At 43.9% G+C, this 18,765-nt stretch overlaps 1 protein-coding gene across 1 annotated transcript in view; it reads left to right on the forward strand.

Annotated features, from left to right (window-relative positions):
* The first annotated feature begins 5,759 nt into the window (after positions 1-5,759).
* LOC109196096 (protein NLRC3-like) overlaps positions 5,760-18,765 on the forward strand; it is a 111,411-nt gene continuing 98,405 nt past the window's right edge. Inside the window, 6 exon segments of the mRNA XM_025904843.1 lie at positions 5,760-5,816; positions 5,929-6,078; positions 6,191-6,304; positions 10,198-10,276; positions 10,677-10,905; positions 11,050-12,850. Coding sequence (XP_025760628.1) covers positions 10,698-10,905; positions 11,050-12,850 — 2,009 coding nt within the window. The 5' untranslated portion in view covers positions 5,760-5,816; positions 5,929-6,078; positions 6,191-6,304; positions 10,198-10,276; positions 10,677-10,697.

Here is an 18,765-nt window from a genome sequence, read left to right on the forward strand (position 1 = left end):
GCACATTACATATGGCTATAGAACCATCATATTCTGCATCCTCACTGTCAGGTTCTGCCGTGTCAACTGTTGGTTGCCGAGAGAGGGCATCAGCGGCAGTGTTGCAGCGGCCAGGGCGATACTTGACATCAAAGTCAAACACAGACAGCTGAGCTACCCACCTCTGTTGAATGGCTCCTAAATTAGCAGTGGGCAGGTGACACAGGGGATTGTTATCCGTTATGATTGTGAACTTGGACCCCAGCAGATAACTCCTAAACTTTTCTGTGACCGCCCACTTTAATGCTAGGAGTTCGAGCTTCATGCTGCTAAAGTTTTGATCATTCTTCTCAGCCCCTCTGAGCCTCCTACTAGCATAAGCTATGACTTTATTCCTTCCCCCCTGCTTCTGGGACAGAACAGCACCTAATCCAAGACTGCTAGCATCTGTCTCCAGTGTGAAAGGGAGACTGAAGTCAGCATAGCCTAGAACAGGGGCACTAGTCAACTTTTCCTTAAGCAACTCAAAAGCTTGTAAGCATTGTGGTGTCCAGGCTGAAGCAAAAAGCTGTTTAGCCCTGACAGGACTTATCTCCTTAACACAGACGTTCACTACATCATGGAGTGGCCCCGCAGTTTGGGAAAAGCCCTCAATGAATCTCCTATAGTAGCTGCAAAATCCTAAAAATGACCTTAGCTCTTTCACAGTACTAGGGATGGGCCATTTTGCCACAGCGCTTATCTTGTCAGGATCCGTGCTTATTCCCTGAGCCGACACTTCATGACCGAGAAACTTGACCTTGGGCTGGAGGAAATGGCACTTTTCAACCTTAACCTTCAGCCCCGTATCCCTCAATCTTTTCAATACAGTCTCCAGTCTCACAATGTGATCCTGGAATGTTGTTGAAAACACAAGCAGATCATCCAAGTAGATCAACACAATCTGAAAGACCAAATCACTCATTGTGGCCTGCATAAGACGCTGAAAGGTCGCGGGGGCATTACATAGCCCGAAAGGCATCCTCAAGTATTCATACAGGCCAAATGGTGTGGTAAATGCTGTTTTGTCTCTGTCTTTCTCATGTACCGCTACCTGATGGTAGCCACTGGCAAGATCTATGGTTGAGAAGAACTCTGCACCACTCAAGGCATCCAGGCTCTCCTCAATGCGAGGGAGTGGAAACGCATCACGCCTGGTCTTTGCATTTAGTCTGCGGTAGTCTACACACAGTCTAAGACTCCCATCTGACTTGCGTACCAGAACAACTGGTGAAGCATAGGAACTCGAACTCTCCTGAATCACCCCCTTTCTCAACAGTTCAGAAATGTGCTCCCTGACCTCTTTGTACTGATTTGGTGGAATGCGCCTGTATGGCTGAGAAACAGGGACTTCATCTACAACAGGAATTTCATGCTTCACACGATCAGTGTACCCCAAATCCTCATCATGAAGTGCAAAAACATCCGCATACCTTTTCAAAAGAGTTCTGACCTCGACCCGTTGTTCCGGTGTGCCACCTATGTGTAATCTTCCCAATAAGTCCTGAACGCAGCTGTTGGCCCCCTGACAGTCCTTTTGGTTAAGAGTCACCTCCTCATGGTTGGCAGATATGCGCTCAAATTTCACCTCGCATGGGTCACCCTCAATGCAGCGGCCAGGACTAATGATGCCTAGTCTAGCCTTAGGTGGAAGCCAAACATCCTCTTGTGAGATGTTCATCACCTGTACTGGGAATACCAGGCTGTTAGTTGACACCAGAGTTGGGATCACCAGTAAGCCACCTGGGAGCTGAACATTCCCTGGCTCAACCAACGCACTACCAAACTGCTTGCCATGGCCCCTTGCATAGACAGTGGTCAGGGATGAGGCAGGCACCCGCACTTTGTGTTTGCTTGCAACACAGGCAGTAGACACCTTTTCCACCAGTTCAGCAGCTTGTACGCAGTGGCAGGCCTTCCTCCAGCTGGACTCCAGCTCTCCCCCTAGAGTGGTGTCAAACTCTGAGAGTACTAACTGTCTACATCGTTTTGCAATGTTCATCCCTATAATGCCATGAGGTGACGAATCCAACCATTTGGGACTGTCTCTTTCTGCTTTATCATCTTTGATTATAAGAAAACCACATTCTGGTATAGTGAGCCCCATAACCTGTACATCTAACTCTACATAGCCTAAATAGGGCAGCGGCAACTGGTTGGCTGCTGTGATTTTAAGCCACTTGGCTGTACAGTGCATATCTTCATCTTCTCCCTGGAGATGATTTCTGAAAAAGCTTTCTGCCAAAGTGCTTACATTACTTCCTGTGTCTAGCAGACATCTAAGGGATGCACCACCTATCTGGATATCTACTTCAGGGCACTGACCTACAGCATGTTCTAGAAAATGTTCCTTGGTTAGAGCTTCCTTTGAGCCTTCTGACTTGCCTCGCATTGCCCGGCTCATAGCAATGGAGGGTTCCCGTTTCCCGTTAGCGGTGAATTGGGCATGGTTGCAGACTGGCTCGTAGATTGTCGGGGTGCATTACAGTGCCTGGCCATATGTCCCACCCCTTCACATCGGAGACAAATGGGCTGACCCTCTCTAGTGTACTTAGGCTTGGGCTTAGCTTTAACACCTCTACTGTCTTCGGAACTGGCAGTCTGTGTTGTGAGCTCCCTCACTGCATTAGTTAACTCCCCTATTGCCTTACCCTGTTGTGTGATTATTTTAACCATCTCTTGCAAAGCCATGGTAAAGTCTGTCTGTACATCACTTGTGGAGGTTGTCTTTTCACAGCTTTCATCTGGCCTGTCACTCACTATATTTCTATGTCTTGCTACATTAGTGCTGCGTGGACGATCTTCCATAGTCCACATGATTGCCTCCTCTCTAACATCAAAGAGACTACACTCAGGCTTCTCCCTAGTGAGCCTACGCAGTTCACGCCGGAGATTTGGGGCATGCACACCTTCAATGAACTGATCCCGAAGTGCCAGCTGTGTGTTGGGTACTACATTCGGGGACTGTTGTATTGCAGCATTGAGCAACTGAGAGAGTGCATGTGAATAATCTCGTAGGTCTTCCCCATCTAGTTGGCGGCGTGCATAGAAAGCATGCAAGAGCTGTGGTGTGGTGCGCTTCTCTCTAAATGCCTCCCTCAAATATGAAAAGAGATCACTCGGTTGCTTCACCTGGCCTGCCATACGTAACTTAACTTCCTCTAGGGCAGACCCTTTCAGCTGTGAGAGGATAAAGTCGGTTTGATCCTCTCCACGCAGACCCCTAGTTCTTATTGCTCTTTCCACCTCTTCTATGAATTCATCAACAGTGTAAGCATCTTTTGCTGGTTCCCCACTAAAAGGTACAATCACCTTTTCTCTTGGAATGTACACAACAGATCTGGTTGGAACATTACCCATGTTAGCAATACTAGATATAACAGCATCATGTTTCCTACTCAGTTCGTTAATCTGTGTTTGCAGCTGCACCAACGGGTTACCTGCACTGTCCAACAAAGAGGCAGCTTGACTGTCTTCAGTGGGGATAGCTGCAGCCCCTGAAGGACCTTCCCCCTCGTCCTCTTGTGACATACTGCAATGTCTCTGAGTCTTTACTGCAGCAGATTCCCACAGTCACTTGTAGATGAGATTCAACAGTCCAAAATCTGTGTCAGGCGCCCTCCTCGTCCAACGGCTGAAGCAGGCTCCTGCTGTACCAACTGCCACTGCACAGGACCACCTCAGGACGCCCACACTGCAGTTGCCGCCCTCTGGGAAGGACTGGAATCTTCTCAGCCACTACTGTTGTCTATAAAGTCCCACTCACTGTGTCTCTCTATACTGAAACTCAAAACTAAACTGAGAATCCCACTTCTGACACCAAACTATGTGGCCCGGTCATGGGGAATGAGACAGGACACGGGAAATACTCTTTTGTGGGCTTTTTTATTCTCCGACTGTACTCGGAGAAGCACAGTTTTAATACTGTAGTTTTGAGTGAAACGGCAAAATTTAACTTATCCACTGGCTCAGCCTAAAACTGTCTTTCAGGGTCTGAGACAACAGTAACTATCATAGGTACACATTAAATTCAAACAGTATAGACAACAGTAGTGACCTGTCTAGAAACAAATACAAAAGAAAGAGAAAACAAAACAAATAAACACATTGTTTACATCCCACAATTTCGCAGTTCAACTGGCAATAAAGTACACAGTAAACTCTCTTTTAAACATACACATTTCTATGGGAGAACATCATGAACTCACTTTGGTTTCTCCACACAGCCACTGCTAAGACAAGTACACACACAGGAATCACACAGCAAGTGATCTCCCCTCTGAATCAAACAGAAATATACAGAGTTATGCAAAATGAATAACAGTATAAACTTGACAACTTTGAACTCTGTTATGACACTGTCACTACTCACGCCAACTCGCTCTTCAGTCCCTCTCACAGCACGTGACCATTAAACATACACCCGTCGCGCGTTAAGAACTCTCTTGTGTAGCTAGCCACAGAATCGTTTTCAGCCTCTGACTCTCCAGTGCTCCCGCTCACAGCGCTCAGTGTGACGCAAACTTGAGTGCATGCGTGCTCTGGCTTACAGCGGCTCTTAAAGGGACAGTATACCCCCAAAACGCGAGGTCTAGTCATCACCATGACAACTCTACAACAGACCTCTGGTAGACAGGCAACTAGTCATAAACACAATCCCCTCTTTTTACACCCTTTCCATACATAGTATAAGTTCACTTGGCTACACTAACAAATGGCAAATCACAACAGAATACATACTCGGAATGAACAAAAGCATAAGGAAACACAAAACACTGAGTCGGCAGGCTCAGGACCGTGACAGAAAGTAGAGGAGTGGAGTTACTCAGAGACTGACTGGATTAAACACACCAAAGGTTCATATTCCAGTTGGACCGTATCTCTTACCAAGGTCTGCACCACGTATCAGGATTTGATCTTATTCAGGTAATATCAGGGTTCTTATAGGGGTTTGTTCACAATAGTAACTTATGCAGCTATTTTTCAGTCTCACTGACCAAACTTTTTACAACATGCCGCATTTTTAATAGTAAACTTCTGTTCAGTTCTTTTCCTGTCACACACTCATACATGTGTTTTGTCTGCAGCAGCTGTGTTGTTGTTGTTAGCTTGTATTATCTGTTTAATCTCTTCAACATGGTTTTAGCTTTCTTTGTAAAGTCAGCAGCTCTGTCACTTTTCTCTGACTCCTCTTCTGCTCCACACTCAGCTGACACTCAGTTTCATTTCCACATTCATTAAGTTGTTGTCCAAGCGAATCATAGGCTCCATGATTGGTCAGCAAACTGTGTCCAGGCAGACAGGTTGGATAAGAATAACACATTTATGTTTGATTACGCCCGTTTCCAATTCAGTTCCAATCATTCCTGGCCCCAGGAGGTTGATGAGGGTGGGAGATGGAGGGCAGTGGGTTGTAAGTACAATGTAGATGAGTGGAGGCTTAATGTACTTAAACTTCCAGTCACAGTGAATCAGTGTGTGTCAATGAATGCATCATGTGTGCTTGATGGCTCCATCTAGTGGACTGATAGTAGAAGTAGAGCAGCTGATGGCAGCTTCCTCTGCCTCACACTGCTGTCTGACTGCATTCAGCTGATATTTGGACAGCACACATGATGGAAAGGAGGATTCCAGGTGATGTGCACATGAATGATTTGTGTTTGCTCTGCAGGTGAAGGTAGAAAGTGTGTGTGAGCTGATGTGAGCAGCATGGATCAGTGTGAGGACAGAGAGGAGGGAGTCCCTCCCTCTAAAAGCACTCTGTGTGGGGAACATGAGAGCCAGACCAAAGCTCAGAGGTGAGATGACCATCTCTAACTGTCCATGACTCTTCTCCATGTCACAGCTCAGCACTCACATCACTGCTCCATCATTATTCACACTCATACCTCTGTGTGTGTTGTTTTAAAGCCCAGAGCTGTGGGGCGTACCAGGCTCAGCTGGACATAACCCTAAAACTAATCCAGAACCTGGACCTGAACCCAGCTGTGTTTCCTTAAAGAGCAACGAGTCGAAGGATTTTGGTGTAAACTTTAACAAAAAACTGTTATGTGACAAAGAGTAAGTACATTATTTTTATGAGTTTCAGATTGTTCATCATGTCTTTAATTTAATATTTCCAGTTTTTCCTTCCTATCTCATGAAGCTGTTACATTTATTGTTTTTCTTTTAGGATCAATAAGAGGCCAGAATCTCCTGGACCTGAACCCAGCTGTGTTTCCTTAAAGAGCAACGAGTCGAAGAGTATTGATTTAAACTTTAAAGGATGTTCTTCTGCTGCTGAGAGGTAATGTGTGTCTAGATGTTGTTCCTGACTCTGTATTTTTGAATAAATCCTCATGTTTAATATCAGCTCAGCTCTTTTTCACACACATTTCTATGTTGGTGTGTGAAGCGGTGTGTGTTGGAGTGTTTCCACAAACACAGCAGTCAGAGTGGAAAGAGTGGATGTTGTAGGAGGTGTTTGTGTAGTGAAGAGGCTGAGTGTCTGTAGGACTCCAGCTGCTCCAGCAGGTGTCTCCTTTGTGCTTTGCTTCAAACACAGTGTAGGGAGGAGCTTCCACTCAGGTGTTTCAGGTGTTGCTGGATGGAGGAGGACAAATAGTTTTTCCCTTCAGTGACACTTCAGCAGCTCAATGTTCTGGGGAGATGTTTGTCTTTATGAAGGTTTATGGATTATTGTTCTTACTTTGGTTAAACTGAGCAATACATTTTCCATCTAACATTTAAAGTAAATTTCCAGGTGAAACAAAGATCTGCAGCTGCAGCCTCTGTGATGTTTCACAGTCTGAAAGTAACAAATTCAACCAGAGTTCAAACAAAGGCTTAATATACGTGTGTGTTTGATATAATGCCAACAAGTACAAATAGGTGTTCTTACAGGTCTTAATCACAGAGCTCTGATAAGTCTGCTGACTTTCACAGTCAGCAATTTTGCTGCCTTTTATTCAAAGTCTCCCACATTCATACAGAGCTTTTAACACCAAACTCCTTTACAGTCCTTCTCCTCTCACACACCATCACACGACTGATTTGTCTGCAGCAGCTGTGTTACTGCTAGTATTTTATTATGTGTGTAATCTCCTCATATTGTTCCTGTGGTTTAGTTTGACTTCCTTCTGCAAACTCAGCTGCTCTGTTGCTGATACACGTCTCCATCAATATGATTGATCAGATGCTGCCAACACCATGTGTTTCATGTGAACGCTCAGCTGAAACCCTGGGTTGACTTATCGAGTTAATAACAAGCTTGACGTGACTGTGAATGCTAAAGTGAATCCAGATAAAGGAAAGAGACCCTGCTAATGTTGGACTCACTTCTTAGTGTAGATCCCAGGAGGAAGTTCAACATAGCAGCCATTCTTTGTGCGAGCTCGACCAAACCTGAGACCACAGTGCAGGATAATGATTATCATCTGTCTCTGTCAAGGACATTTAAAATCCACAAATAACAAAAATAATTATATTTGATCATTAAAAATATGTTTTCAATTAAAAAAGCATGAGCACACTGGTGGATTACAGAAACATGAAAACTCGTTAACAGTAAAGTTAATTTAGGCGTAGCATTCTACTTTTAAATACTTTTAAATATTTTTTTGCATTTTTAACAACAAGGTATTGAAGGACATGTCCTGGTCAAAAATGACTCCAAGGTTCCTCACAGCATTACTGGAGGCCAAGGTAATGCCATCCAGAGTAAGAATCTGGTTAGATACCATATTCCTAAGATTTTCAGGGCCGAGTACAATAACCTCAGTTTGATCTGAATTAAGAAGCAGAAAGTTAGCGGCCATCCAGGTCTTTATGTCTTTAAGACATTCCTGCAGTGTAACTCATTGGTGTGTGTTACCTGGCTTCATGGATAGATAGAGCTGGGTGTGCTATGTCTTCTGATGATGCTGCCTTGGTGATTTCAACATCCATGTCTGCTGTGACTCTAAACTTCTGGTCAAGGACTTTTTAAATATTATTGACTCTTTTAACTTGACCCAGTGGGTTACTGGTCCCACGCATGAAAAAGGTCACACACTAGACTTGGAGCTTTCCCACGGGCTGGATGTGTGCATCACTGAAATATCTGAGTTGGGCATCTCCGATCATTTTCCTGTGTTGTTCACTGTAACGCTGCGCTGCTCGGTAGATAAGCCGTGCGCCTCAGCGCGTAAAAAGCGAGCGCTTAATGCTCTAACAGCACCGCTTTTTCTGCTGCCTTCATGGACTCTGGAATAATGAACTCCAGCTGTTAAAGTGTTGAGGACCTTTCGGACACTCTTCATTCTACCTGCACTGATATTTTGGACTCTATTGCTCCGTTCAGGACTCTGCGCGCTCAGCATTTATCAGAGCTGTGGTTGAATGAACATACGCGCTCCCTCAGACGTGACTGTAGACGCGCCGAAAGGAGATGGAAAAAGGACAGATTGTATGTTTCTCTGCAGATTTTAAGGACTTTCTGTCTTTCTTACCAAGAAGCTGTAAAAACTGCAGACACAGTTTGTCTTAAACTTAGTGTCAGTAAACAGTCACAGGCCTCAGGTACTTTTTAATGTCCTCAATCGTTTTCTTCCTTCACGTGATAATGTCGGAGTCATTTCTTCACCAAGTATTTGTGATGATGTTTTAGCATTTTTAACAACAAGGTTCTATCTATTAGGGCTCTTCTCTCGCCGACTGCTGCCTCAGTCCAAGTCTTTCTCCTGTGTGCTCAGCTGTCTTAGAGCAGTTTGATCCCGTCTCCCTTAATGACTTGACTGCAGTAGTTTGTAACCTAAGATCATCACACTGCCCCTCTGATTGTCTCCCCCCAACTACTCTTCCAAGGATTGTCAGGTTGGAGATTGGCCTATAATTAGCTAAGACAGCTGGTCTAGGGATGCTTTTTAAGTAAAGGTTTAACTACAGCCAGCCAGGGATGGGCACCGTTTAGATTTGAAAACCTGCTAAATCAGAATCAGTTGCTGATGATGGCTTTTTTCTTTTACATTAATCATGTATAATCTTAACTCAAAGTGAACATAGACTTGATTGAAGTAACTCAGATCAGCCAATTCAAAATGCTAATTCAATCAACTCTGAGTTTAACGCTAGACTCAGTTTGTTGGCCCTGCACCTTAAAACTATTCCCTGTTGGTCCCTCATGTTTTTTGGATATTGTTTTCACATCTTATGTCACGGCTAGCGGGGCGAGCCGTGTTGAATTTAATAAAGGACCCAAGATGCCGACGCTGCTGTGAAGTGAGTGAGCTTTATTGAAACGGTGAAGTGCAGTGGAGATGGCCTGTGCAGAAGCTAAGATAACCTCTACTGAAAAAACTAAAAAACTAACCTGAAACCTTAAACGGAGACACGGGGAGATAACACAGACGAACCAGCAACAAGCAGGAGAAAACAAAGGGCTCATATACACAAAAGAGCCATCAGGGAATGAGAAAAGGGAGACACAGCAGGATTAACTGGACACAACCAGACAAGGAGAAGCAAAACTAGACACACTAACGTAGGACATGGCTCTGTCAAAATAAAACAGGAAGTGAACACAGAGACACAATACTAACACAGTACAGAGGGAACATAGAAACCAAAACCTCAGAACTAGAAAATCTTAATCAGAATGAAATTGTAACAAAAGACAATAACAATCAAAACAAAACCACTGAGTCCACAGACTCGGGACAGACATCGGCTCAAACTGTGGTCATAAATATTTTGTAAATCAGACTGTGTAGTTGTGAACTGAGTTTTGTAACATTGTAAAACAAAATATCTGAAAAGTTTATGTTTTTGCGTTCATTGATTTGTGTGTGTAAAAATGTAAAAAGTCTAATAAACATTAGAACTACTTTTGCTGACACAAAGTTTGGCGAGCACTGCAAGTTGTCCCTTTAAACCAGTCACTGATATAAAGAGAGCAGCTTGTTCCAGGGCATCTGAGCATGGAGGGAAAGCTTTATGCAGGAGATGGTAAGAGCTGTTGGGACTAAAGAAACTGAGCAGAAAACTACAGACATCTGGAAACTGAGCTGTTAATTCTCAGTGGGATCACCAGGACTAGCAAAGCTTCACCATGACAGTCATCTGATTGACTGAACCCATCCAAACATCACTTCATGGACCTTTAGCTTGTGTCTGTGTGTGGACAGACATAACATGAGCTAATTATTCATTACTCCTCCACAGAGTGGAGCAGGAGAGAGCCGAGGTTTCCACTGGTCAGTCTGCACAGCAACATCAAACACACCTGGACTCTGTGGTTACGGTTTGTAGTACTACGTTTACATTTGTTCTTTTCAGTCACCTCTATGCTGCACTTTGTGGACCAGAGGATTGTCAGTGTGTCCAACATAAATCAGAGTTTGGGCTCCATGATTTCAGTCAGATTGGGGTGACTGTAGCTCAGGAGGTGAGCAGGTCAGCTACTAGTCAGAAGGTTTGTGAATCAAACCCTGGCTGGCAAATGTACTGGGTAACGTACTAAACCCAAGCTGCCCTCTGATGCATCCATCAGAGTGTGAAAGAAAGTATTTAAGCACAGAACAATGTGCTTGGTTGAATGAGGCATGTTGTATAAAATGCTTTGTGTGCACAGAGTATCACAGAGAGCTGTATAAGAACCAGTCCATTTACCACTGGGTAATTCATATAGTCTTCTTTTCCAGCGGCTGGAGGACAACATCACCATGTTTGTGAAGAACGAGCTGAAGAAGATCCAGAAGCTTCTGAGTCCAGATCACCCAGAAACTTTAAAGAGCCAGATGGAGGATGAGGAGATGTTTGAAGGTGAGGATGAAGATGAAAGAAAGAGCTGCAGAGAAGCATTTCTGAAGATCACACTCCACTTCTTGAGGAGACTTAAGCAGCATGAGATGGCTGACCATCTGCAGAGCAGTAAGAGAATTTCTCTAAAGACTGAATATTGATCTTTCCTAATAGCTCAAGAAATGGACCAATAGACATTCATCCTTTCAGGGTACTGAAAAGCTGTGATATTTATTATATAATAATTAATTCTTCTGAATTTCTTACCTTCAGAAATATTTGCTCGACTCTGTAAACGTGAACTTAAAGCCCAACTGAAGCAGAAGTTCCAGTGTGTGTTTGAGGGCATCGCTAAAGCAGGAAGCCCAACCCTTCTGAATCAGATCTACACAGAGCTCTACATCACAGAGGGAGGGACTGCAGAGGTCAATGATGAACATGAGGTCAGACAGATTGAAACAGCATCCAGGAAACCAGACAGACCAGAAACAACCATCAGACAAGAAGACATCTTTAAAGCCTCACCTGGAAGAGACGAACCAATCAGAACAGTGCTGACAAAGGGAGTGGCTGGCATTGGGAAAACAGTCTTAACACAGAAATACAGCCTGGACTGGGCTGAAGACAAAGCCAACCAGGACATCCAGTTCATATTTCCATTCACTTTCAGAGAGCTGAATGTGCTGAAAGAGGAAAAGTTCAGCTTGGTGGGACTTGTTCATCACTTCTTTAATCAAACTAACCAATCAGGAATCTGCAGGCTTGAAGACTTCCAGGTTGTATTCATACTTGATGGTCTGGATGAGTGTCGACTTAATTTGGACTTCAACAAAACTAAAATCCTGACTGAAACCACAAAGTCCACCTCATTGGATGAGCTGCTGACAAACCTCATCAGAGGGAACCTGCTCCCTTCTGCTCGCCTTTGGATAACAACACGACCTGCAGCAGCCAATCAGATCCCTCCTCAGTGTGTCGACATGGTGACAGAGGTCAGAGGGTTCACTGACCCACAGAAGGAGGAGTACTTCAGGAAGAGATTCAGAGATGAGGAGCAGGCCAGAAGGATCATCTCCCACATCAAGAAAGCTCGAAGCCTCCACATCATGTGCCACATCCCAGTCTTCTGCTGGATCACTGCTACAGTTCTGGAGGATGTGCTGGAAACCAGAGAGGGAGGACAGCTGCCCAAGACCCTGACTGAGATGTACATCCACTTCCTGGTGGTTCAGGCCAAAGTGAAGAAGGTCAAGTATGATGGAGGAGCTGAGACAGATCCACACTGGAGTCCAGAGAGCAGGAAGATGATGGAGTCTCTGGGAAAACTGGCTTTTGATCAGCTGCAGAAAGGAAACCTGATCTTCTATGAATCAAACCTGACAGAGTGTGGCATCGATATCAGAGCAGCCTCAGTGTACTCAGGAGTGTTCACACAGGTCTTTAAAGAGGAGAGAGGACTGTACCAGGACAAGGTGTTCTGCTTCATCCATCTGAGTGTTCAGGAGTTTCTGGCTGCTCTTCATGTCCACCTGACCTTCATCAACTCTGAACTCAATCAGCTGGAAGAACAACAAACAACGTCCATGTGGTCTAAATTATTTGATAAACCAAAACTCCAATCTCTCCACCAGAGTGCTGTGAACAAGGCCTTACAGAGTCCAAATGGACACCTGGACTTGTTCCTCCGCTTCCTCCTGGGTCTTTCACTGCAGACCAATCAGACTCTCCTACGAGGTCTGCTGACACAGACAGGAAGTAGCTCACAGACCAATCAGGAAACAGTCCAGTACATCAAGGAGAAGCTCAGTGAGAATCTGTCTGCAGAGAAAAGCATCAATCTGTTCCACTGTCTGAATGAACTGAATGATCGTTCTCTAGTGGAGGAGATCCAACAGTCCCTGAGATCAGGACGTCTCTCCACAGATAAACTGTCTCCTGCTCAGTGGTCAGCTCTGGTCTTCATCTTACTGTCATCAGAAAAAGATCTGGATGTGTTTGACCTGCAGAAATACTCTGCTTCAGAGGAGGCTCTTCTGAGGCTGCTGCCAGTGGTCAAAGCCTCTAAAACAGCTCTGTAAGTTATAAAGTTTTTATTATTTAATTTGGTTGGTATGTTATGGAAAAACACACTGCCATCAACTTCTGTTTGGTTTTTGTCAAAATCACTGTAATATAATCACTGTACCTTTATATACACGTGACTTGTATTAATGCTGCTGCCCTCTTGTGGCTAAAGTGTAATTATGTTATTGTTATTAGGGAGGATTTGAGAGTAACATGCCAAATGAGTCAGCACCTTCACTTTAGCTTAAAAAATCCAAATTCTTATGTCATCAGTTATAGTTGCATGTATTCATTATCATAATTTAACCTTTAATATTGATGTCTTCAATTTATTTTGAGTAAACTAGCAATAATTTTATGGTTGTATTAAATAAATACATCACTAATGAATTATTTATTTCAGTAATTAATTAAAAATGAACATAATTAATTAAAAATTATATTGATAATGAATTATCGGTTAATTTTATTTAAAATAATTAATTATTTATTTATGTACAATTCTAATTAGTTAATGACATATTTAATCAATTATTGGTTTGTTTTCTATTTTAATTATTTTACTGACACATTTAATGAATTATTTAATGATGTATTTATTTAATTCACGTTGCTACTCCTGGCCCTGCATCGCTGTTCATAAATACATTTTATTTGTCAGCTTCACCCATCAAAGTCAGGGGGCGGGGTTAATGCTGATCAAGTCAAAACCATTGCTTTGGTCTGGTGGGCGTTCTTTTAGTGGGCTTTTCTCAATACTAAGTAGGCCCACACACCAGGGTTTGGACATGTGTGGACCCAAACTATACTTAAACTTTACCCTTTTTTGTGTGTCACCAAATACACTTTAATATTTTCTAGACAAGAATGTAGTGGCATAACCTTTGACCTCTTTTGGCTCCAAACAGAAGTGACAGACTTGAGCAGGGTTCATTTAAAGGCTGACAGAAGTGGAGTGGTGACGGGGAGATGTTTGACAGGACAGTGTTTCAGCCTCCACAGGTTCATGTTGTGCTCCATCAGTCAGTGAAGATGAAGTCAGTGCTGATGAGGCTGTAGAGTGTGTGAGGGATGTGAATGAGGATGATGAAGATCTGATGATAGCAGATAAAAACAGGCTGCAGAGACTTTGAGCCATACAGGGCACACAGTGTGTGTACAGAACAGCTGAAATCATTCTGGAGGCCTCACTGGAATATGGAAGCATCACAGTACAGCTTCACTAAAGTCTCTGATATGAGATGAGAAATGAAGCAGCCAGAGCTTTTTCATGAGTGGAAATCCACTGTGACTGTGAGCTGCTGCTACAGCCTCCAGATTAGCCAGCAGCTCATCCTGCTCAACATTTTCTCACCAACTTTAATGGAAGTGTGATGTTTTCAGCTGGAGTGATGGTCAGGGTGGCCTCCCTCTCCTCTTCTTCTCCTCTTCCTCTTTCATTTGTAAAGCCACTTCTGCTGCTTTCATTCATTTGGAAGTCCTGTAGCTGAGTTTGGGAGAGACTAACAGCCTCGGCAGCAGAGGGGAGAAAGGCTGTAACACCACCACTTTACTCTGTTCTACCTGTCACATCATTTTATCAGGAAACAAATATGTTTTTACTATGTTTGTCTTGAAGATGTAAGAAGATCACATGGTGCTTTTTATTATTGTGTTGGTTTGTTTCCTGTCTCTTGGATGGAGCCCAGCTGTGCGTGGCCCCTGGGCCTGTGGTCAGAGTGTGTGCTGGATAATCCGGCCCAGGATGAGGCCAAACTGACATGGGATGAAATGTCTGTCACATAATTGAGCTTAGTGTAGTTTCATTTCTGCACAATTTAAAAACAACCAAAACTTTGTTCTGTCTTTTCTATGTTATACTGTAGACTTTCTTTGATACTGTGTCCAAAAGGAGCAGCTTTTACTTTGAAGGGGAGCCGTCTCTGTTTCCTCTTCAGGTTGGATGATGGAAGCAAATGAGTGTGTGATGTTCTTTCAGTGTTGCACTTTGTAGACGCTCCCTGAGCACTGGTCTCACAGCCAGCTGCACATAGAGACCAGTGTTGTTAGTCCAGGTCAGAAGATGACTTGTTGGAATGAAAATGAGCTTGTAGTTTGTCTGCTTTAATCATGTGACTGGAAAAAGGTGTTGGACTTCAAATATGTCCGTTTCTTTCACACTTCACCTTTAAAAGTGAAGCCTTGTGGTTCCTGGAAGGAAAAACACGACTTTTACAAGTCTTTGTCCTGTTTTTATGATAAATGTACGACTTTAATGTGAAACGTTCAGAGTTTTTTCTCTTGTTGTGTTTGTTTGAAGCTGCTTCCTGTTGGCTTCAGCTGTTTGGAGTTTCCATTTTCTAAACTTCTACATTCTGAACCTTCTTCAGCTCTGAACAGATGATGAAACACTGAATGATTTCAAGCTCACACTTTGTCTAATAAACTTACATCTTTCATTCTTTATACAGATTGAGGGGCTGTGGTTTGCCAGAGATCAGCTGTGATTATCTGGCAGCAGCACTGAAGTCCAACCCCTCCCATCTGAGACAGCTGGACCTGAGTAACAACAACAAGCTGCAGGAATCAGGAGTGAAGCATCTGTCTGATCTTCAGCTGAGTCCAGACTACAGACTGGAGACTCTGGTGTAAGTAGAGTGATGGAGTGAGTGGGTGGTGCTGTCAGCAGTATTGTACTAAACACAGTCAGTATGAAACAAAGATCCAGTGTTTCCTGTAAAGCTGCAGCTTCTCAGTGAAGCTGTGAGAGGAGAATGGTGACAGGCTTCAGGATTGGACACAAACACTTCCTGTTTCTGCCTTTATGGTCACCATAGTAACGGCTGACACGCTCTGATCAAACACTGTCAACAGCCAATCAGCTCTCTGAACAAAGCAGCACGCAGACCAATGACTGCATTCATTTCCAAGTTTAAAGCAGTGAAGAACACAGTCTGTAGGTGAGGAAGACTTTAGTGAGAGCAGATGTTTGGATGGAATTCCTCCAGTTAACAGCTGGAAGCATCCATCTGGATTGTTGGGCTTGTTGTTGGGGTTCCTGCAGAGCTCAGAGTGGACACACCAAGGTTCTTCTAATGAATGAAAGTCCAAACTCAAACTAGGAGGGAAAAACATCTTCATCAACTTCAATAAAAATCCAAAGATTAGAAAAAGTGAAGCAACAATGAGTCCTAGTACAGTCCCAGCACTGAAGTCCCTGCTGCTCTTTATACTGGATGTGCTGCATCACTGACTGACAGCTGATGAAGAGTCTCTGGAAACACTCGTTTATCTCCTCTGCTCTTCCTTCTTCTCTCTGCAGGTGGTGATGATGGTAAACAGGACGGTGTGTGTGCTGAGAGAGGAGCAGCTGTGTCCTGATGATCCAGAGAGGTTGAAGCAGCAGCAGCTTGTGTGTAGAGACGCTCTGACTGGGCCATGTTACTGGGAGGTGGAGAGGAGAGCTTCATCCAGCAGTGACTGACAGAGGAATGAAGTGCAGATGACTGTCAGTGCTGCAGAGTGAACTGCTCTGAGAACAGCTCCACTGTCAGACACAATGTAGAGTCCAGCACCATCCCTGTGTGTCCCTCTGGATCTGACAGAGGATCATCAGTGTATCTGGACTGCTCTGCTGCTGCTCTGTCCTTCTACAGTCTCTGCACAGTCTCTGTCTGACTCTGGCTTCAGACCCTCCTGGATCAAACTCACCTGGAAAGACTTTCAAACATCACTCAATAGATTTGAATACAGAATAGATTTGATATATACTGTAGATGTACTGTAGAGTTGCAGTTTGTCACTTGTAAATACAGTCTGTGAGCAGCTATGAGCTGAAAGATCTTTCTAGAAACACCAAATGTTTTCACTCTTCTGTTGCTTTTTCATATATTTCCACAACATTAATATTGATCCCACCTGTCTCACCTGTTTCATGCTTTTATACATAAGAACAGGACACGTGTGATCTGAGCGCTGCTGTGGTTGCTGTGCTGCACGTCTTCATTTAGATAACAGAGACATCTAGTGGTTCAGAGGGAGAACTGCAGGAGGTGGAGCTGTGTTTTAGCATGGAAAACTTTTTATCTTTTAGGCGCAGATACAAATATGACAAGTATCAGTGTGAGATACAGAAGGTCACATCAGTCAGCAGAGGGAACAGTGATCACACAGCAATGTAAGAATAGAAACATAACAGTGAATCTGGACATGTGTACAGATGGAAGCAAACAAACAGGATGTAACACTACATTAAAGCCACAAATGGGAAGAAAACAAAGCCAAAGGAAAATATATTTGATCTCAGGAATCCAAATCAGATGCTTTAGAGCAGGGGTCGGCAACCCTGGGCACGTGTGTCACAGCTGGCACGTGAAGGGTTAACTGATGGCACGACCATAGCTGGACTGGCCATCGAGCATACCGATGGTGATTTTTCGTTTTTATGGGCCAATGATGTTTTTTTGTAACGGTATAAACGATGGAAGGTGGTGGATTGGCCGGATGCTGGTCGATGTGCAAAAATAAGTCAGTTGTTTGGTGGTGGCTATGGCGGAGCTTCCACAGAGGCAGCAGGTGGATGAGGGAAAGGGGAGGCAGGAGGAGGAGAGACCCGAGGCGGCCGCCGGTCCGAGTGTCAAGTGAACTGAACTTCAGGTAAGAAGTTATGACCTGCAGTCTATCTGGGTCAGATATAAACCAAGTTTAGGTGGCGGGGTTAATGCTGATCAAGTCAAAACCATTGCTTTGGTCTGGTGGGCGTTCTTTTAGTGGGCTTTTCTGTCACGGCCTCCGTGGCAGACTATGATGAGGGGAAGGAGGACCCAAATGCTGGACTCTTTGATGAGCTCAGTGCATTTATTTACAGTGATGCTAAATAATCCGAACAACAATAAATCCCCAGTGCGTTCCCGACTCTGACGTGTCCTCTTGCCAGTGTTAGTGTTCTTTGTCTCCGCTCCTCAGTGTCTGAGCACCCCGTGCTCGCTGCCCTCTCGTCTCCACACTCCTCCTGGGGATAACAAAGAGGCAGCCGTCAGCAACACCACAATGCGGCAGACTAACCTTAACTAACTCACCAAGAGACTAACGTGAAGTTATGCAATGATCCAGCATCGGAGAGAGCTCCACCACACTCCTAAGTAGCTCCTCTGATCAGCTGCAGGTGTGAGTAATTCTCCTCCGTAGGTGTGTCCAGGCTCCTGGCTGACACACACACACACACACACACACACACACACACACACACATACCTAGATACACAAACATGGAAACAGGAGACAGCAGCACCAAAAACACACATGTCCATAACTTCTTACAGGCCCTGGGTCACCCAGACCCCGGTCCCATGACAATTTCTCAAAACTAAGTAGGCCCACACACCAGGGTTTGGACATGTGTGGACCCAAACTATACTTAAACTTTACCCTGTTTTGTGTGTCACCAAATACATTTTAATATCTTCTAGACAAGAATGTAGTGGCATCATCTTTAACCTCCTGAGACCCGAACTCCTCCGTGACATTCATTTTTAATTTCTCTTTGATATTTGGGCTGATTGGGACCTGATGAATGAAACAAAGAATTACCAGATTTTTTTTTTTTGGTTTCTGAGAAAAAATGAGAGCCACATATGAGGATATTGGTCTAAAATTTCGATAGCACAGTGGCAGTATAACATCCTCGTAAGTGGATATCAGGCCCTTGTAGAGCAAAATTTAGTATTTTGGTCTAAACAATCCAAAATGTGATGTCCACATGTGTGGACGCCAGGTCCTAGGAGGTTAAATATCTGCTCACTTTGTCAAAATGAACCTAATCATCTCTGATGAATTCAGTGATGTCTGCCAGCTCACCTTGCAAGTGGTCGAGCTTATATGTTCCTGCAAAAAGTGAGCACGTGTTACTGATAAAAAGTCCAATAGAAGCAAAGTCTAAACTTTGAAA

This window comes from Oreochromis niloticus, unplaced genomic scaffold (genome assembly GCF_001858045.2).
Source record: "Oreochromis niloticus isolate F11D_XX unplaced genomic scaffold, O_niloticus_UMD_NMBU tig00007365_pilon, whole genome shotgun sequence".
NCBI classification, from domain to species: Eukaryota; Metazoa; Chordata; class Actinopteri; order Cichliformes; family Cichlidae; genus Oreochromis; species Oreochromis niloticus.